At 38.4% G+C, this 27,255-nt stretch overlaps 1 protein-coding gene across 1 annotated transcript in view; it reads left to right on the top strand.

Moving 5' to 3' along the window:
• Positions 1–616: 616 nt before the first annotated feature.
• Positions 617–27,255, top strand: part of LOC147404854 (CBS domain-containing protein CBSX1, chloroplastic-like) — a 37,702-nt gene continuing 11,063 nt past the window's right edge. The window contains exons 1-4 of the mRNA XM_086440948.1: positions 617–950; positions 24,735–24,822; positions 24,903–24,967; positions 26,119–26,167. Of these exons, the coding sequence (XP_086297074.1) occupies positions 735–950; positions 24,735–24,822; positions 24,903–24,967; positions 26,119–26,167 (418 nt within the window). The 5' untranslated portion in view covers positions 617–734. The remainder of the gene's footprint in view (positions 951–24,734; positions 24,823–24,902; positions 24,968–26,118; positions 26,168–27,255) is intronic.

Raw genomic sequence — 27,255 nt, forward strand, 5'->3', positions numbered from 1 at the left:
ATTAGAGAGCTCTTGAAGACTATATAATAAAAAATAATATTTTTGTAATTTTAAAAATTAACCATTCTTATAAGGTATAATTTTCTTGGTTTTTATCAAAATATCTTAATTATAGAGAGTTGATATTGGCACCCCAACCTTCACTTATTACACCCCAATTTCTTCTTTCGTAACGACGGTGAGCATTATGTCTGATCAAGACACTAGTCTACCCTCTAATAGAGAGTGCTATGGAAAAAATTACGTACTGAACTAAGGTTTAGCAGTGCTTATCACTCAGAATCAAATCAATGGAAAATCACCTAATGTGATAATCCATGGGAGTCCAATGACCCTTACTAAGATTTGAAATCTTACTAATATAGGAAAGTATTTTTTAGTTTCTAATTTCTATCCATTCCACCTTTGGTGACACAATCAACATGAAGTGATTACAACCGTTCATCTCAACCGTCAATATCATGGAGAACATCAAATTGAGAAGCCCATTTTGGTAAGTGTCATTATCAAACGTAAGGGGGGTTATTAGCATAGAATCACCCAAAACAGGAGTCAAACTGTAATTTAACAATCCCATATTCTCATAAATCTTCTTGATTCCAACTATATATAAGAGCAGACCGACATCACTACTGCCATAATTAGCGTCCAACATCCCTTCTTCCCCTCCATTCCCCCCATCTTTAGATTTTAATACTTTCGAGAGAGGACGGGAAGGAAAAAACAAAAAACAGATGATGGACTCCCTTTTGGTGTCGAGCGCTTCCGTACACACGAGGCTTTACTTTCCTTCGGCCACCGCATCACCTCCTTCTCGGCTCCCTTGTTCCATATTCTTACTTCCCTTCAGACTACCTTATCCATCTCTCACTCCTTCTTTCTCTCTATCCTTCGATCGTCGCATCTCCGCTGTTGCTGGGACTGGTGCTTTGATGTCTAACTCTGTACCGGTTCGTCTCCTCCTCCTCCTCCAATTAAATATTTCAAGTTTATGTGTTTCTTACACTTTAGGTTTGTTATATTTCAGATTTATCAAGATTGATTTACTGAATTTTGTTTAGTTTGAATTTGATTAGTGTGAATTATAGCAAAATTCCTTGTAAATTATTTGCTGTTTATAATATAATTGACCTCTTAATTCATTATGTTAGATTTAGAATGAATATTTAGAGTTGGTTTTTGCGGGGTTTTGATTTGGATTGACAGATGTGATATTGAAAATCTTGGAAATTATGAAATTATTGATTGCTTGAGGTTGTTTTTGTATCATTATTATTTTTTATTGGAAAGCTGGGGTTTGAAGTGATCTGCAGATGCAATTTTTTTTTGAGATCCCGATTAAGATTGTCACGCCCCGAAATCCCAACACGAATCCCTATGATTCATCGGTTAGAATCTCGAGGTATGAGGTAATCAATCACACAATCTAACAGAACATTCATAAATAATAATAGTTATGAAAAGAAAATACACGCAGCGGAATAAACATTTAACTAACATCTATACGAGAGTCTAGAGTAAACAGAAGAAATCGACAAACACTGATATAAGTCAAGATCTTTAATCTCATAATTCATCAGGTTACAAAAATTTCTAAACTACCATGTTTCTTATCTACAACCAGAAACCGCTAAGATCCTCTACTAGTCCTCAAAGACATGGCGGCGGCAAGACATCAATCTGATCCTCCTCGAGGACCTCCTCAAAAGACTCCTCAAAGAACGGTTCTTCAAAAGTTGAATAATCTGAAAGGGGAAGGATAGGGTGAGTAACAGGGGAATGTTACTCAGCAGGATGAACGCCGTTCTAACAACGAGTCATACTGCACGAGTAATCAGTTGAACAGTTAAATAATGTAAGTTTTTCATAATGTAACATACGATAAATGTCTAAGCATATTCAATAAACAGTTAAATAATTTCAACCTATCATTTAAAGTAACATATGCATCTTTTAAATGAAAACATCTATCAATCATTACAAAATAAGAAAAAGATACATAATAAGAACACGGCGGTGTAATCGATAAGAGAGCAGAGGAACACGCCGATATAACCGCCTCGGCTATGGCAATACGATATTCCAAACTTAACCTCCGATGTGGAATCCCATCGTTATAATCTGATTTTGTGGCCGGTCTAGCATACCACGGTTGGATGACCATTTATCCGGCTCAGACTGGCCGTTGACCAAGAACCCAATACTGAGTTCAACTAACGGTGAGGTCGACCGTTTGACGACTACAGACTAAAAGTGATCACTAACTAGCCCAGGAGACCCCTCGCGTCGAAGCCTATCAAGAGGCAATGCATGTGAACCCCGCCTATCTCTACACTATACAGAGACCGCCTTTACACACAACGTTCCCCAGAAAATAAGTAGGAGAAATTCCCGGATTTCATAAGCTGTAATATGCTCTAAGGTATCCCATACTACCGAAGAGCATATGACATCTAGTGTTATCCTAGATTGACTCGCCGCTTCCGGATACACAGCAACGCGTCACTCTTTATGGGTTTTCTACAAACCTTTACTGGTAAACAAAATAATTTATTTTGTATATAATATATCATTTCTTTTTAATCGAAAATACAAACAAACTCTGGTAGTGCCTTCCAGTGACAGTTATCTGTCATTTCCATCCATCAACCATCTCATCCCTCTATCTATCTATCACGTTTTACGTGGCATGGCCACTACGTAGAACTGGAGGCACTGTCCCATCAATCAGTCGAGAACATACGTTCTCTCTATCCATCCATCGATTAAATCGATCAATCTATCATCTAATTTCCTACATATCTATCAAAGTAATTTTACTTTTAAAGAAATTCGAAATCCATAGAGCATCAACCAATTCCATTCGATGGTTTTGGTTGATTAGAAAGACTCGAAAACGAAGATAAAACCATAAGACATAAAAGCTGGAAATCTATGCAAATTTAACTAAGTGTTGAAAAATAATTTTTTTCAAAGTCGAAATTGAAAATGAACTATTTATTTATTTATTAAAGAACTTAAAGTAATACTAATTATTTTTAATGAAATAAATGTAGGAAATGGGTATACATACTATATGGAAGCAACACAAAACAAATTAGAACCAAACTCAACATTCGGATACTTTTCCGAATTGCTGATTTTTCGTCGAAACTCGACCAAAATCGATCCAAATATCATATTAACTATAAAATGATTATATTACATCAAATGAACTAAAACCAATCATAAATAAGCATGCAAACATGATTCAAATTGTTCAAATATGTATAAACTTAATGAAACAATCGATTTATCAACAATCATATGGATTTTCTATGAAATTATCGCATAACTAGAAGGTAGAAGGGAAGGCAACCTACATTAAGCTATTTTCAACGGTTGAACGGACTTTAAAATCGCCTCCGGCCAATCTCCAAACTTTTCTTCCGGCGAAAATCGGATTTCTTTGCGTCCACGCGTAACCCTTGGCGAGAGGAACAACTTTCCTTCTTACGCCTAAGCTCGGATCGTTCTCGTTTGGCGTAGATCTGAGTTTCAAATATTGAAGGAAAAGGGTTGAGATTTGTTTGGAGAGGAGAATAAGAAAAATCTGATTTTTCTAATAGAATTTAGATATTTATATCACTTAAGTTGGGACATACTTGTCATTTTGGGAATTGTTTTTCCCGAATGCCGAATTGGACAAACTTATACTCTATTTTGGGTGATTTTTCGACACGAATCTAATGGTATGATCGGTTTCCTTAAATTACGTCTCTAAGGTGTCGTTTACCTATTGGGAAAATATCTAATGCGAAACTCGAGGATTTGATAACTTTTAAATCAATGCACAGATCTAAAATTCTTTCCTCGAGATACATTTTAGGATTTCAGGTCATTACATCCTCCTCCCCTTAATAAGAATTTCGTCCTCGAAATTAAACATACCTCAATCGAAGAATAATTCTGGAAATTGAGCACGCATCTCCGTTTCTTTCTCCCAAGTCGCTTCCTCGACATTGTGATGTCTCCAAAGCACCTTAACTAACGGAATAACTCGTGACCTCAACATTTTCTCTTTACGGTAAAGAATCTGTATTGGCCCCTCTTCATACGATATGTCTTCCTCTAGATTCAAGGACTGCCAGTCAATAACGTGGGATGGGTCCGGTTCATACTTTCTCAACATCGATATATGAAATACGTTATGAACCCTTTCTAACTGAGTAGGTAAAGCCAACTTGTATGCAACCGTGCCAACTCTGTCTATGATCTCAAACGGTCCTACATACCTCGGCTTTAGTTTACCCTTAATCCCAAACCTACTGATTCCTCTTCTAGGAGAAACCTTCAAGAATACAAAATCACCGATCACGAACTCTAATGGTCGTCGACGATGATCTGCATAACTTTTCTGCCTGCTCTGTGCTACCCGCAACCTTTCTCGAACTGTCTTAATCTTCTCAGTAGTCTCCAAGACGATGTCGGGGCCCAACAGAATACTATCTCCGACTTCTGCCCAACAATTTGGCGATCTGCATGGTCTGCCATATAACGCTTCAAATGGTGCCATGCCTATACTAGATTGGTAACTATTGTTATAGGCAAATTCAGCTATTGCCAAGTGATTCTTCCAGTTACCTCCAAAATCTAGTACACAAGCCCTCAACATGTCTTCCAATATCTGAATAACACGTTCTGACTGCCCATCAGTCTGTGGGTGGAATGCTGTACTCATCTTCAACTTCGTACCAAATGCAACTTGAAAACTCTGCCAGAATTGAGATGTAAAACGTGGATCCCTATCAGATACAATAGAAACTGGGACTCCATGTAACTTCACAATCTCTGATACATAAATCCTGCTCAGCTTATCCACAGTGTAAGTCATCTTGATAGGTAGAAAATGAGCAGACTTAGTAAGTCTATCTACGACCACCCATACAGCATCAATCCCATCACTGGCCTTCGGCAACCCACTAACAAAATCCATAGTCACGTGCTCCCATTTCCATTCTGGTATAGGAAGTGGTTGCAATAATCCTGCAGGTCTCCTATGCTCAGCCTTTACTTGCTGACATATCATACAACGACTCACATACTGGGCAATGTGCTTTTTCATTCCTGGCCACCAAAAATTTCTTTTCATGTCCTGATACATCTTGGTACTCCCTGGATGAATAGAAAAATGCGACTTATGGGCTTCATCCATTATGTCCTTCCTCAACAAGGCGTTGTGAGGAACCCAAAGTCTACTATTGAACCGTATACTACCATCATCATGAATCCTCCAACTCTGCTCACCAAAGTCCTCTGCTTTCTCTTGGTACCCTTCCAATTCCGTATCAATCTTCTGCGCTTCAATTACCCTTTCAACAATCTGGGGTTGTACTCTCATGTGAGCTACATAGGATTTCTGCTCATCTGTTTCTGAGGGAATGTTGAATGCATAATCGGTTGCAGTTTCTAGCATTTTCCATTCCTCAATCTTTATGTGAGCAAACACCCCATCTTTCTTACGACTCAACGCATCTGCTACTACATTAGCCTTACAAGGATGGTAATGCAATGTAAAGTCATAGTCTTTCAGGTACTCCATCCATCGCCTCTGTCTCATATTTAATTCCTTCTGCGAGAATAAATACTTGAGACTCTTGTGATCTGAATACACTTCAAAGGTCTCCCCATACAAATAGTGTCTCCAGACCTTGAGTGCGTGCACTATAGCCGCCAACTCTAAATCATGGGTCGGATAGTTCTTCTCGTGGATCTTCAACTGTCTCGATGCGTAAGCAATTACCTGACCAACCTGCATTAATACACACCCAAGTCCCGTATGAGAAGCATCAGCATAAATGATATATTTCTCTCCTGGCTTAGGGACTATCAAAACGGGTGCCGTGGTTAGTCGAGTCTTCAACTCCTGGAATGCTGTTTCGCAACTATCGGTCCATTCAAACTTGACCCCTTTCTGAGTTAACTTCGTTAATGACGAAGCTATCTTCGAGAAGCCTTCTACAAACCTACAGTAGTATCCCGCAAGTCCAAGAAAACTCCTGATCTCAGTAACTGTAGTAGGCCTCTGCCAGTTCATAACCGCTTCAATCTTCGAAGGGTCCACCGATATCCCATTCTTGGAAACCACATGACCCAAGAACTTCACTTCATCTAACCAGAATTCGCACTTAGAGAATTTAGCATACAACTTCTCTTGGCGCAACCTATGAAGTGTGACATTCAAATGATCCTCATGCTCAAATTCCGTTTTCGAATAGATCAAGATATCGTCAATGAAGACGATAATGAAGACATTCAAGAAATCCCAAAACACTCGTTGCATGAGATCCATAAACACCGCAGGTGCATTAGTCAAACCGAATGGCATTACTAGGTACTCAAAGTGCCCTAACCGAGTTCGGAATGCTGTCTTCGAAACATCCTCCTCTTTGATCCTCAACTGGTGGTATCCCGATCTTAGATCAATTTTTGAGAAGTACTTGGCACCTCTTAGTTGATCAAACAGATCATCAATCCTGGGGAGCGGATACTTGTTCTTTATCGTCACTTGGTTCAGTTTTCGATAGTCAATGCATAATCTCATTGACCCATCCTTCTTCTTTACGAACAAAACTGGAGCACCCCAAGGCGAGCTGCTCGGACGAATGAAACCCAAACCTGTCAACTCTTCCAATTGACTTTTTAGCTCCTTCATTTCTGCTGGGGCCATTCGATAAGGTGGAATCGATATGGGTCTAGTTCCTGGAATCAGTTCGATTGAGAAGTCAATCTTCCTGATTGGGGGTAACCCAGGTAACTCTGCAGGAAAGACATCGGGATAGTCACATACTATTCGGATTGCTTCCACCTTTAGTGATTCTTCATTCATCTCACTAACGGTAGCATTCATGCTATACAAACTATCCCAATCAGTCTCATTCCTAGATGGTTCTATCACTCGGATTACACGATTCCGAATTCCCTTAAACTTGAATTTGAACTCTGGCTGTCCCGGCACACCAAACTTAACTGTCTTCGCATAACAATCTATAACCGCATGGTATGCAGCTAACCAGTCCATGCCTAAGATGATGTCGAAATCTCGAAGTTCTAAGACTATCAAGTTCAGTTCAAATGAACTATCTCCTATCTTGAGAATGCACGAGTTATACACTCGATGTGGCATTGTTTTGTTTCCCAGGGGAGTCATCAACGAAAGTGTCCTATTGGTGTCTGTTGTAGAAAGTTTTAACTTTTCTACCATGCTAGAAGATACAAATGAATGTGTGGAACCTGAATCCATCAATACATGTGCTAAACAGTTATATAACATAATTATACCTTCCACAACATCCTCTGAAGCTGTAGCGTCGGCTTGTGTCATAGCATAGACCCTAGCCTGAGTCATCGAATCACGGGTCTGCTGGGGGATTTTGGGGCACTGTCTCCTCAGATGTCCCAACTCTCCACACTCATAACATCTAATCAGCTCTCTACTGGCCTGACCCGTAGGTGCCCTCTGCAACTGTAGTGGAGGTCTAGCAGTCTGAACCTGAGGCCTCGAAGTCTGTCCCTGGCCTCTAGTCATCTGACTCTGCGAAGTGATCTGCAGATGCAATTTTTTATTGGAAAGCTGGGGTTTGAAGTGATCTGCAGATGCAATTTTTTTTTGAGATCCCGATTAAGATTGTCACGCCCCGAAATCCCAACACGAATCCCTATGATTCATCGGTTAGAATCTCGAGGTATGAGGTAATCAATCACACAATCTAACAGAACATTCATAAATAATAATAGTTATGAAAAGAAAATACACGCAGCGGAATAAACATTTAACTAACATCTATACGAGAGTCTAGAGTAAACAGAAGAAATCGACAAACACTGATATAAGTCAAGATCTTTAATCTCATAATTCATCAGGTTACAAAAATTTCTAAACTACCATGTTTCTTATCTACAACCAGAAACCGCTAAGATCCTCTACTAGTCCTCAAAGACATGGCGGCGGCAAGACATCAATCTGATCCTCCTCGAGGACCTCCTCAAAAGACTCCTCAAAGAACGGTTCTTCAAAAGTTGAATAATCTGAAAGGGGAAGGATAGGGTGAGTAACAGGGGAATGTTACTCAGCAGGATGAACGCCGTTCTAACAACGAGTCATACTTGCACGAGTAATCAGTTGAACAGTTAAATAATGTAAGTTTTTCATAATGTAACATACGATAAATGTCTAAGCATATTCAATAAACAGTTAAATAATTTCAACCTATCATTTAAAGTAACATATGCATCTTTTAAATGAAAACATCTATCAATCATTACAAAATAAGAAAAAGATACATAATAAGAACACGGCGGTGTAATCGATAAGAGAGCAGAGGAACACGCCGATATAACCGCCTCGGCTATGGCAATACGATATTCCAAACTTAACCTCCGATGTGGAATCCCATCGTTATAATCTGATTTTGTGGCCGGTCTAGCATACCACGGTTGGATGACCATTTATCCGGCTCAGACTGGCCGTTGACCAAGAACCCAATACTGAGTTCAACTAACGGTGAGGTCGACCGTTTGACGACTACAGACTAAAAGTGATCACTAACTAGCCCAGGAGACCCCTCGCGTCGAAGCCTATCAAGAGGCAATGCATGTGAACCCCGCCTATCTCTACACTATACAGAGACCGCCTTTACACACAACGTTCCCCAGAAAATAAGTAGGAGAAATTCCCGGATTTCATAAGCTGTAATATGCTCTAAGGTATCCCATACTACCGAAGAACATATGACATCTAGTGTTATCCTAGATTGACTCGCCGCTTCCGGATACACAGCAACGCGTCACTCTTTATGGGTTTTCTACAAACCTTTACTGGTAAACAAAATAATTTATTTTGTATATAATATATCATTTCTTTTTAATCGAAAATACAAACAAACTCTGGTAGTGCCTTCCAGTGACAGTTATCTGTCATTTCCATCCATCAACCATCTCATCCCTCTATCTATTTATCACGTTTTACGTGGCATGGCCACTACGTAGAACTGGAGGCACTGTCCCATCAATCAGTCGAGAACATACGTTCTCTCTATCCATCCATCGATTAAATCGATCAATCTATCATCTAATTTCCTACATATCTATCAAAGTAATTTTACTTTTAAAGAAATTCGAAATCCATAGAGCATCAACCAATTCCATTCGATGGTTTTGGTTGATTAGAAAGACTCGAAAACGAAGATAAAACCATAAGACATAAAAGCTGGAAATCTATGCAAATTTAACTAAGTGTTGAAAAATAATTTTTTTCAAAGTCGAAATTGAAAATGAACTATTTATTTATTTATTAAAGAACTTAAAGTAATACGTAATTATTTTTAATGAAATAAATGTAGGAAATGGGTATACATACTATATGGAAGCAACACAAAACAAATTAGAACCAAACTCAACATTCGGATACTTTTCCGAATTGCTGATTTTTCGTCGAAACTCGACCAAAATCGATCCAAATATCATATTAACTATAAAATGATTATATTACATCAAATGAACTAAAACCAATCATAAATAAGCATGCAAACATGATTCAAATTGTTCAAATATGTATAAACTTAATGAAACAATCGATTTATCAATAATCATATGGATTTTCTATGAAATTATCGCATAACTAGAAGGTAGAAGGGAAGGCAACCTACATTAAGTTATTTTCAACGGTTGAACGGACTTTAAAATCGCCTCCGGCCAATCTCCAAACTTTTCTTCCGGCGAAAATCGGATTTCTTTGCGTCCACGCGTAACCCTTGGCGAGAGGAACAACTTTCCTTCTTACGCCTAAGCTCGGATTGTTCTCGTTTGGCGTAGATCTGAGTTTCAAATATTGAAGGAAAAGGGTTGAGATTTGTTTGGAGAGGAGAATAAGAAAAATCTGATTTTTCTAATAGAATTTAGATATTTATATCACTTAAGTTGGGACATACTTGTCATTTTGGGAATTGTTTTTCCCGAATGCCGAATTGGACAAACTTATACTCTATTTTGGGTGATTTTTCGACACGAATCTAATGGTATGATCGGTTTCCTTAAATTACGTCTCTAAGGTGTCGTTTACCTATTGGGAAAATATCTAATGCGAAACTCGAGGATTAGATAACTTTTAAATCAATGCACAGATCTAAAATTCTTTCCTCGAGATACATTTTAGGATTTCAGGTCATTACAAAGATCCCACACATAAATCACTACTAACACAAAAAAGAAAGAATACGAGATATTTTTACGTGGTTTAGCAAAGATGCCTACATCAATGAGCTCGGGGAGTCATTCCACTATAATCCGTATTCCAATGTTACCTGATTGCAAGGTAGGTTGTTAAAGGTGTTAGCGGGGCCTAGGTGACAAAAAAATAGTATTTTTTTAGATTTATTAAAAATAATGCAAAAAATAAGAAATAAGAACAAAATAATGACAAATATGCAATTTCCAAGGTAACATCAACTAATTAGCAAACTTGCAAGTTAATAATCAATTAAAACTCATAACCCAACAAGTCAACCTAACATTAGCAATTTAAAATCCATCAAAGTAACAATTTAGAAAAATATGTAAATAGAGTATCTTAACTTTAGTTTTCATAGATATCAACTAAATTAACAAAATCCTCTAATCTGAATTCAATATTGTCCTCATCCCTCCAATTGACTGGGGCATTGTCGCCACCACCATCATCGTTGCCGTCATCTCCCTCCTCCACTTGAAAGTGAGCCCCAGCTTTCAACTTTGAGAAGTCTTAGAAATATAAATACTAAAAATATTTTTTTATAAAACCACTCAAAGTTTTAGTGAATATTTTAGGCATCCCTATGTTTTAAAATAATCTAATAGGACATCCTAGACCATGGTCTTTTTGAAAAGACTAAAGAAAAAAAAAGTTTTTTAAAGAAATTCCGCTTTAAGCATTGGGCACGTGAGTAGGCTAGGCGGTCGCTCCTACACTTAGACCCCGCTTTTGACAACCATGCTTGATTGCATATAGCCCTTTGGCTATCCACATTCCATCTCCCCTTTCCCCCCTGATCTTTCTTTTCCCATCCTTATCCAAATATAATAATTATCGAAAGAGGGAAGAATCCTCCCAAATTAGGATTCTTTCCTAATTTGATAGGATCTCATCCGAATAATATTACTTGTATGTCTTGAGATACGTGATGATTGGTGCAACATGAATTGTCTAGATGAGAGTGAATTTTATCCCTCTGCAATAGCTTCCTCTCGAAGGTGGATATTGATGTATTGATATCGACATTCGAGAACTTATAACACATGAAATACTTCTTGAATGAGCCCCGCCTCCGATTCCCAAATTAGTATTTATTTCTGTGCTTCTGAGCTTATCTAATCCCTATTTAGTACAAATTCGATTTTCCACTGAATCAAGCTTTTCGTCTAATAACCCGACCAACTTGGGGGTCGGGATTGGGATCGGTTCCTTGGGATGAACCAAGTCTTTCCGTTTCCATCTTGTGCATCGACCAACGAAGAGGTTGGACTTGGTTCCTTCTTCCGTTTTCATTTCATGCACTGGCTGACAAAGATGTTGGACTTGGTTTCTTTGGAGAAAAATTTTTTTTCGTTTCCATCTTATGCACCGACAGCTTAGTTCCTTGGGAGGATCCAAGACTTTCTATTTTATGCATCGAGCACCAAAGAGGTTGGGTTTGGTTCTTTGGGAGGAATTAAGACATTTCGTTTCCATCTTATGCATCGACCACCAAAGAGGTTGGGCTTGGTTCCTTGGGAGGAACTAAGACTTCATTTCCATTTTATGCACTGACCAACAAAAAGGTCGGACTTGGTTCCTTTGGAGGAACCATGACTTCCAATTTCCATTTTATGCTCCAACTAACAAAGAGGCCAGATTTCCATCTTATGCACTGATCAACAAAGTGGTCGGGCTTGATTCATTTGGAGGAACTAAGAATTTCCTTCATACAAAAATCTTAGGTAACACCCAATTCCAAGTCCTTCACTAATTATACTCGGATCGAGCTTCCTCATATAAATTAATTATATGACATAACGGTATTAAATTGAGCCCTCTGTTTGTACCATTTGACTTGGTCGAGTAACCAATTAACAAATTGGGTCGAATTAGAACCTTTGATGTTTGGAGCAATAGTTAACAAACTTGACTCTATGAGTGGGCTTAGACTAGGTCTTATTTGAATCAATGAGTTGGGCCTGAAATTAACTCCCATGCTTTCCTTTTGTCGGGCCGACACAACAAAACAAATTGGATCACATGGGATCCTTATTAAGCCCCCTAGCAATTAATTGGCTCGGTATAATTTGATTATAATTGGAGATCCCAAATTGGACCCATTTCCCTTTTACTCTTTAATTGTTCAGATCCCTTGTACAATGATGGGTCTTGATGCACATCAAATTGGATGTCTATTGATTCATATCCCAACCACCTCTTCACCATTTATGCATGAGTTGGATTTTAATACACATTAAAACTGGTGTAATTCAAGGCATTCAATTCCCTTTTCATTTTCCTTGTTCTTTTTACCAAAAGATGGGCTTCAATACACATCAAAGATGATGTGCATGTTGAAGTCCCAACTTTGCTAAGTGGTAAGACGTGTGGATTGTTGTTCTAATGTCCTAGGTTCAAACTCCTTTGAACCCAACTTCATTTGCTAACCATTAACCCTATACCTATAAAAAAAGATGATGTGCATGTCCAACACTCAATTCACCTTAACTTACTTTTAACAATTTCTTTAGTATATTTTACTGATAATTTTTTAAACAGGAGGAAGGGGTCCCATACATCAACGATGATGTATAGGCCATGCATTAAAATTAAATTTTAAAAGTAAAGAGTCTTGGCGTTATCACATCTTTCTACATGTTGTAACCACCCTCAACACATAAACTTGGTCATAGCAAAATAGACCTGGCAATATTGTTGCTTGGATCAATTCATTCAACACATAGCATTCTTCTGCACCTACAAATTAACTTGTGGTGTACATAATGTTGAGTGTTGTGTTATCCACCTCTGCTCTCTGGTGTCACGTGCTTACACATTGTGCCCCAGTTCAACATGTGACCTTCTTATATTCATTGTAGTGCATTCCCCATAAGATCGGTCTTTTGGGGTAAAGGTTTGTCAACATAGTATTAGAGCGTTAGGTTCGTATAGGTCACAGGTCCAAGACTCAAAGGAATTTTCCACCCTTATGGGTGAGGGGGAGTGTTATCCGCCTCCACTCTCGGGTGTCACGTGCTTACGTATCGTACCCCAGCTCGACCCTTGACCTTCTTATATTCATAGTTGTGCCTTCCTCATCAAATCGATCTTTTCGGGTAAATGGTTGTCAATATGGTATCAAAGCGCTAGGTTCGTATAGGTCATGGTTTCGAGTCTTCTTGAAGGAGTTTTCCACCCTTATGGATGAGGGTGAGTGTTAAGTGTTGTGTTATTCACCTTTGTTCTCGGGTGCCACGTGTGAACATATTGTGCCCCAGTTCGACCTGTGACCTTATATTCGTAATTGTGTATTCCCCATCAGATCAGTCTTTTGGGGTAAATGGTTGTCAAAATATAAACCTTTCTTCCCCATGGTGTGCATGCCATCTTTTTTTTTTTATTTTTATTATTTTATATTTTTAACCTCATACATGAGATAAATGCCTTTACTTGAAGTTCCCTTTATCCACATGTGGTGCCCTTAGAGTAACCTTTCTCCAAATGTAACAACCTCCTCACACGTTGCCTTGCATTGCAATTTGTCACAACATTTTCACACATGCTTACCTGTACCCCTCACATGCGTGTTTACTTGCACATGTTTCCTACACCACGTTCATAGCATGTTACTTCCTTTGCATGTTACCACAGAACACCAACCCATTTCTCCCTTTGCACATTACCATGTGATGCCACGCTACTGGACTGAGGATAACACATGTATCTTGAAGGCTCTAAATCATCACCACCGTTGGTTGAGACAGGAATTTCAAATCAAAGCGTTTTGCAACCCAGTCAGAAATTGATGAGGTAACTCCTCAACTCTTCCATACCATTAACTGATATAAATCACAAACTTTTTCAACCTAATACATATAGATAAGTATAACACAAATCTTTACATCATGGGGGGTAATGAAAGATCCGATTGACAAACTATGCTCCATTCCTTGGCAAGATCAGATTTGAACTTGATACCCACGAAAACTTCATATTGGGGGCAGCCCCCAACTCCTGATGGAATTCTTGATCGTAAAAGTGGTTTCATGTGCTTTCCTAGTCCATTCCTACGGACAATGCCAAATTGTAGATGAAATTTTTTTGCATTCATCTCGAGATCCTGATTAAGATCCCACACACAAATCACAACTAATAGAGAAAAGAAAAAATACGAGAGATTTTTACATGGTTTGACAAAGTTGCCTACATCCACAGGCTTGAGGAGTCATTCCACTATATCTGTATTCCAATGTTAAGTGATTGCATTTTACCCTTTGGCTACCTAGTTTCCATCTCTCCTTTACCTCCCGATCCTTCTTTTTCATCTTCCATCAACCCAGAAAAGAAAACCTGATCCTGATTAGATTGCAATTGCCATATCCATCCTAATGTTGTCAAATGCAGTCACATATGCTATTTTCAAAGTGAAAATCACACATGCTATAGTTGCATACCCTATTTTCAAAGTGAAAATTGCTTATGCCACAGTCGCAATCCTCAAATAATACTATTTGCCAATATGCGGTGGCATATTTTTGTGTGTGATGGCATATGCGATGTGGCGTTGGCATATGCAATTTGTGTGATGGCATATTTTTTTTTTCAGTTTTTTCTTCTTCCAGCATTTGCCACCGCACATGCGATATGCGGAATCGCATATGTGAATAGCATGTGCTGGTCGCACATGCTATTTAACAACATTGATCCATCCTTATCCAAATATAGTAATTATCCAAAGGGGAAGAATCCTCCCACATTGGAATTCTTTCCTGATTTGATAAGATTATCTAAATAATGCCACTTGTATGTCTTTGTATACGTGCTGATTGGTGTGACATGAATGGTCCAGATGAGAGTGGATTTTATCTCTCCACAAGAGCCACCCATTCAATAAAGAGAAAGCAAATCAACTATGGACGTAGTAACAAGAGAGATCATCTTGAAGCATATCAATCAAATCACTTGGAAAGATAATCTCCTCCAAAAGCAGAAAAAAGGTCTTTGACAATAGCTCTCTATTGAACTAAGAAATCAGTGCACGGTTAGCTTATTGCCAAAAAAACTTAAAAGAACAAGATTTAAAATTTTGGCCCAATTCTCTAATGTCTCGAAGTAATCTTAAATACTTCCAAGCAGGTTCAACCTTTCCATTAATCATCTTTATCGTATAGTTCGAGTTCGCACTGATGACAATCCTATTTGTGGCTTTGAAACTCATGAATCTCAAAGCTTCGTAGATCGCTTGCATCTAAATTGAAGTAATTTTCTCAAAATTTGCTCCTCCTCAAGATACGAACTAAAAAATGACCCTCCTCATTTCTACCAATGAAACCCAAACCACCTCTATCAGAAGAAAGTGAACTATCTCGGTTCACTTTATTCAGAACAGTCCTTGGAACACTCCAAAAACAAATTTCAGACAGGTTGCAATAATTGAGTCGAAAATTCCAATTGTTTGCAAAAAAAGAAAAGAAAAAGAACTTGAACCATACTGGTCATCTCTTATAATAGAACCATAAAAAATGCCCCTAACATCTTCTGAAATTTGGCTTAGAAATCTAGATGTGGTGGTGCCGTCTTCAAATATATATTCAAGTTTCGTTCATGCCAAATGTGGTAAATGGTATATGTAAAAGCTACATTGAACATGGCTGGAACCATCTACTAGGTGCCTTTATGTTATGCATGAGCTATCTCTTCTCTGATTGTATTAGTCCCCATTGTTGTAATTCCAAACCTGCTAAGAACGTGAAACCAGATCTTCTCACTGAAAGGGCATTTGAAAAATCAGTGGTCAATGTCTTCATCAGCCTCTTTATAGAGATAACATCCAAACATGATGTAAAACCCTCTCTTTATCAAATTTTATGCAGTCATCAATCTGTTATTTATTGGAAATATTAGAATAGATAGTTAGTTCTAGTTTGATTTATATAAATTTATTTCTGTTATGCTTTCTGTGTAAGGGCATTTATGTCCATTTCTTTCTTATGGGTTATAAATATATTTCAAGCTCTCTTTATGAGACTTGATATTTTTCTCTTCTAAAATTCTTCTTGGTATCAGAGCCAAAAAAAAGAAAAAACCTAACTCTGTTCCTCCTCCTCCCTACTTACTTCACTCAGCTTCATCCGGATTTTCTCCCCTTCGGGGGTTTCTTTTTTTTTCTGATTCTTGTCTTCTCAATCGCATGATGCGATAGAGACTTTAGTAACCCTTCACATGCTGCAATAGAGATTTGCACTGTGATTAATATATTTTTTTTTGTACCCTACGTTAGGGTTTCTTTCGGCAGTCAGCCCACACATCGCTTCAACAGATCAGAATTTGACCTGCGATCAGCCTTTAGGCTTTTTTAATTCCTTGCGACAGTAGCAGTAGGTCTGAATCTCATCTGCGATCAGACCTACAAGCCCTAAAGTGTTGTGCGATAGCAATAGGAGGTTCCTACAGGTCTGTCTCCCACCTACGATCAGATCTAGATGCTCTTCAGTGACCTGCGACAGCAACAGTAGGTTCATACAGGTCTGTCTCCCACCTACGATCAGATCTAGATGATCTTCAGTGACCTGAGACAGCAACAGTAGGTTCATACAGGTCTGTCTCCCACCTACGATCAGATCTAGATGATCTTCAGTGACCTGCAACAGCAACAGTAAGTTCATACAGGTGTTGCGATTTAACTTACATGCTCTAGAGTGCTGAATCTCATCTGCGATCAGGTCTATCAGTCCTATAGTGATCTACGACAGCAACAAAAGGTTTCTACAGGTCCGTGTTCTTACAGCAGGTGCTTACCTGTGTTGCGATTCCACCTACACTCTCTCGAGTGCCTTGCGACAGCAGCAGTAGACCTCCTCAAGCCTATATCTTTCTTACGATCTGTCTAACAACACCTTATAGCACCTACGATCAGTTCTATTGCACCATACAGCAGCAGTCCACTATTGGGTACACCTCGATCAGCCCTACAAGACCTGATTTGCTCTTCGACAACAGCACACAGCTGTCGGGTGATCGATAATCAGCCCCTACAACAATTAGTAGGATTCTTTGGGGCTGTTTCTTCGATTAGATCACACCCACAACAGCAGTAGGGTCTGTTTCTGGGTTGCAGACAACTATTAGTAGGATTCTTTAGTCTTAAACAGTACTACTACGAGAGACCTCCCTTCAATCCAAATACAGTACTACTTGTTTGCAATGACTACGACTCACGAGACTAAGGACTCTACCACCACTCTTGGGGCTAATTTCTCCGTCCAACGCATCACCAATTTAGATGGTCGTAACTTTCACAGTTGGTCTCGGTCTGTACGCCTTTATTTGGGTAGTAGAGGGAAATCTGGTTGGTTGTTAGGCAGTATTCCTAAGCCACCCCCCACTGATCCCAAATTTGAACAATGGGAAATTGATAATTGCACTATTCTTGGTTGGTTATTCAATTCCATGGAGCAACGCATCTACACTATGTTTATGTATCATGAGACTGTCTCTTCTTTATGGGTAGCTCTCACTCAGACATATGCACATGCTCGCAATGACTTGAGGATTTATGAACTGTACCGGGATATTGCTCAAGCTACCGAAGGACATCAGAGTGTTGCAGATTATTTTGGATACCTCCAGTCCCGTTGGGAGGAGCTCTCACACTATGAGTTTATGGCTGAGTTATCTGCAGAGGCAGCCGGGTATGTGGTCAAGAGGATTGCTCGACATCAGACATACCAGTTCCTCATGGGTTTACACCTTGAGTTTGAGGCACTACGGACCCAAATCCTTAATACCACTCCTTTACCTTCATTATTTGAGACATTTGCAACTATTGATAGTGATGAGCGTCGTCGCCGTGTCATTCCCTCACAGACTCAGTCTCCTGCCACTATCTCCGCTCTAGATACAGATCAGATGGCTCTTGCAGCCAATTCAGATTTTTCTAATTCCCGTACTCAAGGATTCGCGAATCGAGGCCGTGGGAGCCGTGGGCGTGGTAAAAGAGGTGGTCTTACATGTAGTCATTGTCGGAAGATTGGCCATGAGAAAGCTCGCTGCTTTCAGCTCTATCCCCACCTGTTGAGATCTTTTGGGGGATAGTCCCGTGCTGTTATTGTGGAATCTACCTCTGTTGATCATGCTTCACTTGGTACTCTTGATTTGCAACATCTTCAGACACAGATTACAGCTATTGTACGAGATCAACTCCAGGCTCAGACTCCCTCATCCTCGACAGTCGCATCTGTTACTACCATTCCTCCAGGTACCTCTTCTGCATTTCATGCCACTCAGTCTGGTTCTGCTCCTCTGACTTGGGTCATTGATTCGGGTGCCTCTGATCACATGACCGGTGAGTCCAATCATTTTATTTCTTCTATTTTTCCTACTACTCATAAGGAGGTTCGTATTACCGATGGATCTCTTACCCCAGTTTACAGTAAGGGTTCTATATCTCTAATCCCTGGTTTTTCTCTTGATTCTGTTCTCCATGTTCCACACTTATCCCTTAACCTTCTGTCTTGAGTAGTATTACAAAATCGCTTAATTGTTCTGTAACATTTTTTCCTACTCACTGTGTCTTTCAGGACCTGACTTCGAAGAGGATTTTTGGCAAGGGATATGAGAGGGATGGGCTGTACATGTTTGAAGCTCCATCTACTGCTGCTCCAGCTTCCGTGCTTCCCACTCACTGGAAATCATAATTTTTCTTTTCAGACTTTAGACTTATGGCATGCTCGCTTAGGACATGCTAATTTTCAGCACTTATGTTCATTATTCCCTAATTTAAAACAATCTTGTAGTGGACACAAATTTCAGTGCTCTGTGTGTGAACTTTCTAAACACACCCGTACCTCTTATATTCCTCGCATGCATAGAGTTAATGCTATTTTGATTTGGTTCATTCTGATGTGTGGGGACCTTCTCCTGTTACTGCTTTTAATGGTCATAGATATTATGTTACATTTATTGATGACTATTCTCATTGTACTTGGGTTTATTTAATGCGTTCTCGCTCTAAGGTACTACCTATTTTTGTTAATTTCCTTAAAATGATTCAAACTCAATACAACATTACCGTCAAATCTCTTAGAACAGATAATGGCGGGGAATATATTTCTGATGGGATTCGCTCCCATCTCCATGAGCATGGTATGCTTCATCAGTTAACTTGCCGATACACTCCTGAGCAAAACGGGGTGGCGAAACGTAAGAATCGCCATCTCATGAACATCGTCCGTTGCCTTCTGCGAGGGATGCATGTTCCCAAGTCATATTGGAATATGGCAGTTCTTACTGCTGCTTTCCTCCTAAATCGTGTTCCGAGCCGTACTTTAGGGGGACAGGTGCCTCTTCATGTTCTTCGACCTGATAATACTCTCTTCCCTATTACACCTAAGTTTTTGGATGTACTTGCTTTGTTCAGGATAGAACCCCTCATCGCACCAAACTAGATGACAAAGCTACCCGTTGTGTCTTCTTGGGTTACTCTTCTATGTCAAAGGGGTATCGGTGCTATGATCCCCTCTCTCATCGTATTATTCATTCCCTGGATGCCACTTTTTTTGAAAATATTCCATATTTTCGTACTTCATCTTTTTTGCAGGACTCTTCTTCTTTACAGGATTCTTCTCCAATAGTGCTACCATCTCCAATTTTCTCTCCATCTTCATCTTCGTTGCCGCCGCTGCAAGTTTATTCTCGTCGCCCTCCCCCCTCTCAAACTTTGCTAACCTCCTCCTTGGACTCAGGTATATCCCCCTCTACATTTCCGCCTGCCCCTTCTATTTCTGACTCTCACTTACCTATTGCACTTCGCAAAGGTAAGCGAGGGTGTATTACTGATCACCCTATCGCCCAGTTTGTTTCTTATCAGGGTCTTTCTCCTTCCTATCGAGCCTATCTTTCTACCACAGACTCTATTCGGGTTCCTCGATCTGTATCTGAGGCTTTACGTGATCCTATGTGGACTAGAGCCATGACTACTGAGATGGATGCATTGCAGAAGAATCACACCTGGGATCTTGTTTCTCTTCCTTCTGGGGAGCGAAATGTTGGTTGTAAATGGGTTTTCACCGTTAAGTATCTCACAAATGGTACTGTTGATCGCTACAAGGCTCGACTCGTCGCTAAGGGATTTACGCAGACTCCGGGAAAGGACTTTGGGGCCACATTTGCTCTTGTAGCCAAACTGTCTACTGTCCGTTTACTAATCTCTTTAGTGGCCTGTCATTCATGGCCTCTTCACCAGCTTGATGTGAAGAATGCATTTCTCAATGGTGATCTGACAGAGGTCATTTATATGGATCCCCCTCCTGGGTTTCGTCTTCAGGGGGAGTATTCTGGGAAAGTATGTCGCCTTCTTAAATCTCTGTATGGCCTAAAACAATCTCCGCGAGCTTGGTTCCAACGTTTCTCTGAGGTCATTTTATCTATGGGATTTTTCAGATGCCACTCTGACCATACTTGCTTTATTCGACGAGGAGTAGATGGCCGTAATACCATTGTCTTGGTTTATGTAGATGATATTATAGTAACTGGAGATGATGCACATTGGATTGACAGGGTTAAGAGTCAGTTGGGTAGTGCTTTTGAGGTTAAGGATTTAGGTCCCCTCAAGTACTTTTTGGGTTTAGAGATAGCGCGCTCACGCCGTGGCATTTCGTTATCTCAACGTAAATACACATTGGATTTTCTTCAGGACACTGGTATGCTTGGTTGTCGTCCTGCTTCTTCTCCGATGGATCAGAATCATCGCCTTCATGCTGAATCTGGGGAACTTTTATCTGATCCCTCATCTTCCCAGAAACTCGTAGGCCGTTTGATTTATCTGACTAACACTAGACCGGATTTGACCTTCGCAGTTAGTGTAGTCAGTCAGTTTATGCATGCTAGGCGTACCTCTCATCTTGATGACGTGTATCGTATCCTTCGCTACTTGAAGTCTCGTCCTGGTCTAGGCTTATTTTATGCATCTACTGCTCAGCCACATCTGTCATGTTTCACTGATGCTGATTATGCGGGTTCTCTTACAGATAGGAGATCTACATCTGGTTTCTGTACTTTTTATGACGGTAATCTTATCTCATGGAAAAGTAAGAAACAGAGTGTGGTTTCTCGTTCCTCTACTGAAGCTGAGTATCGTGCTATGGCCCTTGGTACATGTAAGATTCTTTGGCTTAGATCTTTGCTAATAGAGTTGGGATTTCCTACTGTTGGCTCATCTTCGCTGTTCTGTGACAACAAGTCTGCTATCATGCTTGCATCTGACTCAGTCCTTCACGAAAGAACTAAGCACATTGAGGTTGATGTTCACTTTCTCAAGGAGAAAGTTCGATCTGGTGTACTTAAGACAATCTTTGTTTCTTCTTCAGATCAACTAGTTGATATGCTTACAAAGTCTGTTGGACCTTCTGTCACAAACTCTCATCTCGCCAAGCTGGGCCTAGTTGATATATTTGTCCCAGCTTGAGGGGGAGTATTGGAAATATTATAATAGATAGTTAGTTCTAGTTTGATTTATATAAATTTATTTCTGTTATGCTTTCTGTGTAAGGGCATTTATGTCCATTTCTTTCTTATGGGTTATAAATATATTTCAAGCTCTTTTTATGAGACTTGATATTTTTCTCTTCTAAAATTCTTCTTTATTGATAGTCAACTGCGCAATTAAAGATTGATCAGGGATGCACCTCCTGTTCCAAGTCACATTCTTTCATCCAACTTTGGTGTCTCTTTCGCTTATAATGTCTCAAGCACTTTTCATATTAAAATCGCCTTTAGTAGATGAAGTCCATAACTCCAAATCCTTCTCTCCCTGGATAGGAACAAGCTGAGAATATATGATGTCACACACTCCTTCATTCGGTCATTATGCTGCTTTTCCAAGACCCAAGCATTTGAGTCCAAGATAGTAGCATTTCGGTGGCTTCCAAATTGGTAAATGATCTTTCTAACAAATTGAGTAATTAGAGAGGATCCATTAATCCATAAATCCTTCCAAAGGAGTCTAAAATCACCTTTGTCAAGAAGAAATCTAATATGAGGAACAAAGTCTTCTATAACTCCAATGACTCCATGCCAAGCCCAAGAAGCATTTTAAGGGCAAGGACTTCACCCAAATATCATCATTAATATCATATTGGTCTCTAGCCCATCGGCTCCATGGAGATTTCTTTTGAACCACATTCTAGAATAGCCTCATCATATCTGTTTTATTCCAGTCTTTTCTTTCTCTATTCTAACGCCAAGACCCTCCTCATCCAGAGGCTTATACACTTTACTGCACCTCATAAGATGAAAAGAGGACTCAAGGTTTTGCCCACTCCACAAGAACCTAGCAAATAGGGATTCAATCTTTTCAATTGTAGATCTTGGGAGCTTAGAAGCAGAAGACCAATAAATGTGAAAAGAACCGAGGACCGAACAAATAAGTTCTAGGCAACCCGCATATGAAAGGAAATTTGATTTCTACTCTTCCAATCTTTTATAGATACGATCAATTAGAGGTTGGCACATAGAATGGCGCAAACAAGAAGAAAATAAAGGAATATCAAGATACTTAATTTGGAGATTACCTTCAGAGAAAGGAAGGCAATCGAGAAGCCTATCTTTTACCCGATCATGTGGCACTAAACATCACTTGAATTTTTCCATGATTGACTTCCAATCTAGAAATAACGGAGAACTCATCCAAGAGGATTTTTAATTCCCTAGCAGATCCAAGATGGTTCTTTGAGAATACTATAATATCATCTGCAAAAATCAAATGAGACTCCATGTTTTGGTGGAACAAGAATCTCTCCATTAGAGATTTTCTTCTCAAGAATGCAAGAGAAGGCCTCTGTAGCAATAGTAAAGGGTAGAGGAGAGAACGGGTCACCCTGATGAAGTTGCACTGACTCAGAAAGTAATCATGACTAACTCTATTAATGATTATTGAAAATCTAGGAGAGGAAACACAGCCCATTTAACCCAAGGAAGAGGGCACCCGACCTGAAGAAGGAAGGATTCAATGACATCGTAGCCTATCGTAAGCCTTTTTTTAAATCAAGCTCAGGAAAAAGAAATTGCGGAGACACCTTAGAGTGAAAGGATTTAACTGATTCATGGGCCAAAAGAATATTTTATGAGATATTTCTATCCTTTGCAATGGCCACTTGATTTTAGCCTATGATACCTAACAAACAGATGGCGAATTTATTGGCTAGGATTTTTGAAATCACTTTGTAAATTGGTCTGAACTTATCAAGGAAATTGGTCTGAACTTATCAATGGTCTCGGCATTGGAATATTTTTAAAATTAAGCATATAAGAATGACATTCATCTTCAACATTTCCCATGTCGGAAAAAAGTTAAAATTACATCATGCACATCATTTTCCACAAGGTTCCATAAATGAAAAACTTGATAAAATAGACATTAACAAGATATATATATATATATATATATATATTAATAATTGAATGAGAGGACAAGGATTTGAAGTTGATACCTTAAAGAGATCAGAGAAGTACTTTGTTCCCCATTCACCAATGCTTCTTTCGTCTTGGATAATATTTATTGTCATCTTGCAATTTGGATGTGTCATTCGTAGCTATATGCGAAGCTATTGATGTGTAGAAGAATTTATTAGCCTTGCAAAAATTTCTCCTAGATCCAATTTGTAATTAAATCCGTCTTCTGAAAGGTCTTTTGATCCCATGGTTTTACCCCTTTTTTAGGGTAACATTATATAATTTGATTAATGATATTTTTTTTCCAATTAACTAAATGCAAGGTCCATGCTTTACACATGCTCAATTATTTCATACAATAATCAGGCAAAGGGGTAACATCTTGTAAAGGCCTAGACCCCTCTGTTGGAACCTAGCCAACAGTTCATAATTGTGCTATTAGTCTCATACCTACTGAACAATGTGGGTTTGGGAACTTTGATGGATTATTGCTGCATGTAGTCTCTAGAATTCTGTTCTAGGTTAGTGCCAAAATCTACACGATCTTCTCATAAACTTCCATCCCCACAGTCGTGTTGTGGATAAGAAATTTTAAAGCTTTGATACCAATTGTAACAGTCGTGGAGTAGTTGGCCGTGAAGGGACCATTCGGTGCATTAATCGCGACTATGGACCATAAGTATAAAAAGTAATTAAGAGACATAGATTATGAGTGAACAATTAATTTAGGATGTATTTTCCAATTTGTGCAAGTCAGCAATTATAAACACAATAGGCCTTATTTAACTACTTGAAATAAAATCTAGTATGTACACATAATCTTACTGGAGACTTGATACAAAATAGTAAGTTGTCCTTTGGATTATTCATTATCAGGGTTTCTTTTTTCCATAGGTTTAAAGTCTATATCATAATCATTTATTAGATGTTGTAACTTGTATGTGTTCTATCTTTAAGTTGCATAGTCTTAACCTTCTATATTTGTTCATCTGGCTTAACAATATTCTTGCATTTTCCTTGGCATGTTGGTCTGCAGTCTAAAAATGGAGCATATACGGTTGGTGATTTTATGACTAAAAGAGAATATTTACATGCGGTAAAACCTACGACCACCGTTGATGAAGGTATTTGGATACATAAATTTGATGTCATAAGCTATGTTATAATGCTTCTTTTTCTTATATTTCGGTGTTTGCATCAACAGCACTGGAGATTCTTGTGGAAAACAGAATTACGGGATTTCCTGTGATTGATGATGACTGGACATTGGTGCGTTCATAACTTCTTCTGTGACTAATAGTGTTTTATAAGTTATTTATACGCTTTTATATGCTAAACTTAATCTGTTTCATCAATCTCAGAATTCGAAATGATATCTGTTTGCTTCTCTGCTATTCATAAATTCTTCTTCTGCTATAATATATTTAAGCCATTCATGGTACAATGGAGCTGCATGATACCCTTTTCTGGAATAGTTAAGATGATGAATTATTGTCAGATTTAAGATGTTGATAGAAAATTGATATGTGGAAATAGTTCATTTTAGATATCTGACTAGCTGTTATCCAAAAAATTAAAAATAAATTTCAGAATAATTGTTGCCTAATGATTTAGATTGTATTCTGTATTCATCTTATCATATAATTTAAAGCTGAGATTTATTTTTTTACTTTTTAGTTTTTTGCAAATCATAAGCATCATCCATTAGAACTCCAACTTAGGAAACAAACAAGTTACATTTCTCCTGAATTTTTTTTCCAGATCAAAGTATCCTTCAAGGAAAGAGTGGGCTCACAGATGATAGGATTTGGGTTTGCAGTTTGCCACTATAGAATTATCCCAGTTCGTACGGGTAGGCAGAATCAATTATTTTCTTGTTTCATTTAGGTCTATTGGTAAAAAAATAGAAAATAAAAAAATTCTAAGAGAGGGAGGGAGGGCTTTATTGGTATTCCTTGAACCCAAGTGAACTGAATTGCAAACTACAATTCAGCATGATAGGAATGAATCTGGTTACATAGTTTCCAAGTTATGAGCACACTTGATTTAAAAGAAGACATGCCTTCGGAGAGAATTGAATGGAGAAATATGATACATCCAGTCATAACCAATTTTTTGTGATAATGCTTTGATGATGATGACCAAAATTAATTAAGTGGCCTTTGGAGAAGCCCGTATTTCATTTTTCTAGCCACAATCTAGTCTTACTGTTCTTCTTTGCTTATATGTTTTGTTTTTTGTTTGTAGTCTTTTCCAACAATTAATGTATTCTATTCCTCTCATATATCAAATGTTCTTAGGTCTCTATATAAAGGCATGTTATCAATTGAACTAGGTCTTTTGGTTTTTGTTTTTTTTTATTTGAATATTTATTCATAAATCTGTTCAGTGCATTGACCATTGCTTATTCCTGGCTGCAGGTTGGTCTAGTTTCGGATTATGATTTGTTAGCGCTAGACTCCGTATCAGGTATTTTTCCATCTTTCTAAGGTCAAAAGGGACCTTGCCATTTCTGTTCATTTGAGGAAAACATAATCTGCTGTTCCTTTGTCCACTATTTTCAATGCAATTTGTTCAAGCACCCTTGTTATTGAAGTCTTAAACTATTATAGAAGAATAACATGGTTGTTTTTGCGAAGCATCACTCTCAATGACCTAACATTTTCCTATAGAAGTAGTTCTCTACGATCTATGATGTTGGGACCACAACTGGTTATTTTATTTTAATTGTCTTTGGTATTGTTCTTGGTCTGATATTTTGGTAGATCACATACATGGGTTTTGAATTGTTGACAAACTTTCCACATTAAAGTGTAATCTATTTATTGGTCCATTTTGATGACGGGCGTCTTTTTTATTTTAATCTCAATGGACTTGTGCATGTTGGGACCACAACTGGTTATTTTATTTTAATTGTCTTTGGTATTGTTCTTGGTCTGATATTTTGGTAGATCACATACATGGGTTTTGAATTGTTGACAAACTTTCCACATTAAAGTGTAATCTATTTATTGGTCCATTTTGATGACGGGCGTCTTTTTTATTTTAATCTCAATGGACTTGTGCTCATGTTTTGTTTTGGATTTTTCTCTCTTGTATTATTATTAATTTTTTTTTTTTGTTGTTGAATTAAAAAAGAGGTTCACACTATTTTCATCTGTGGATAATGTGCATTCTTCTCACGAGTTGATACATCTTTGCAACTCTTCTGTGATGTTTCTCTTGCTTCAAGACTATTTCATCCTTGTCGAAATTTACTGCTCATCTTGTGCAAGACCTAGGTTCAGCTTAAATGAGAGAAAATCCACAAGGTTCCTCAAATAACACTAAAGAAATTCATTAATCAACTCTAAGGGAAAGCAGCTCCGGAACTTTGTTTTGATCAAATCTCTATATCCCAATCTAACTCATATTCAAGTAAATTTATATTTACTTAAATCTACTTGGACATTTAAAAAAATCTTATTTCATCAACCAACAAAGAGTTTCCGATTGACAATGTACCAAAGAAATGAAACATGACTTGTCTTAACACTTTCAACAATGCAAATGCACAA

This window comes from Akebia trifoliata, chromosome 4 (assembly GCF_017979445.1).
Source record: "Akebia trifoliata isolate Shusen 1 chromosome 4, ASM1797944v1, whole genome shotgun sequence".
Taxonomy (NCBI): domain Eukaryota; kingdom Viridiplantae; phylum Streptophyta; class Magnoliopsida; order Ranunculales; family Lardizabalaceae; genus Akebia; species Akebia trifoliata.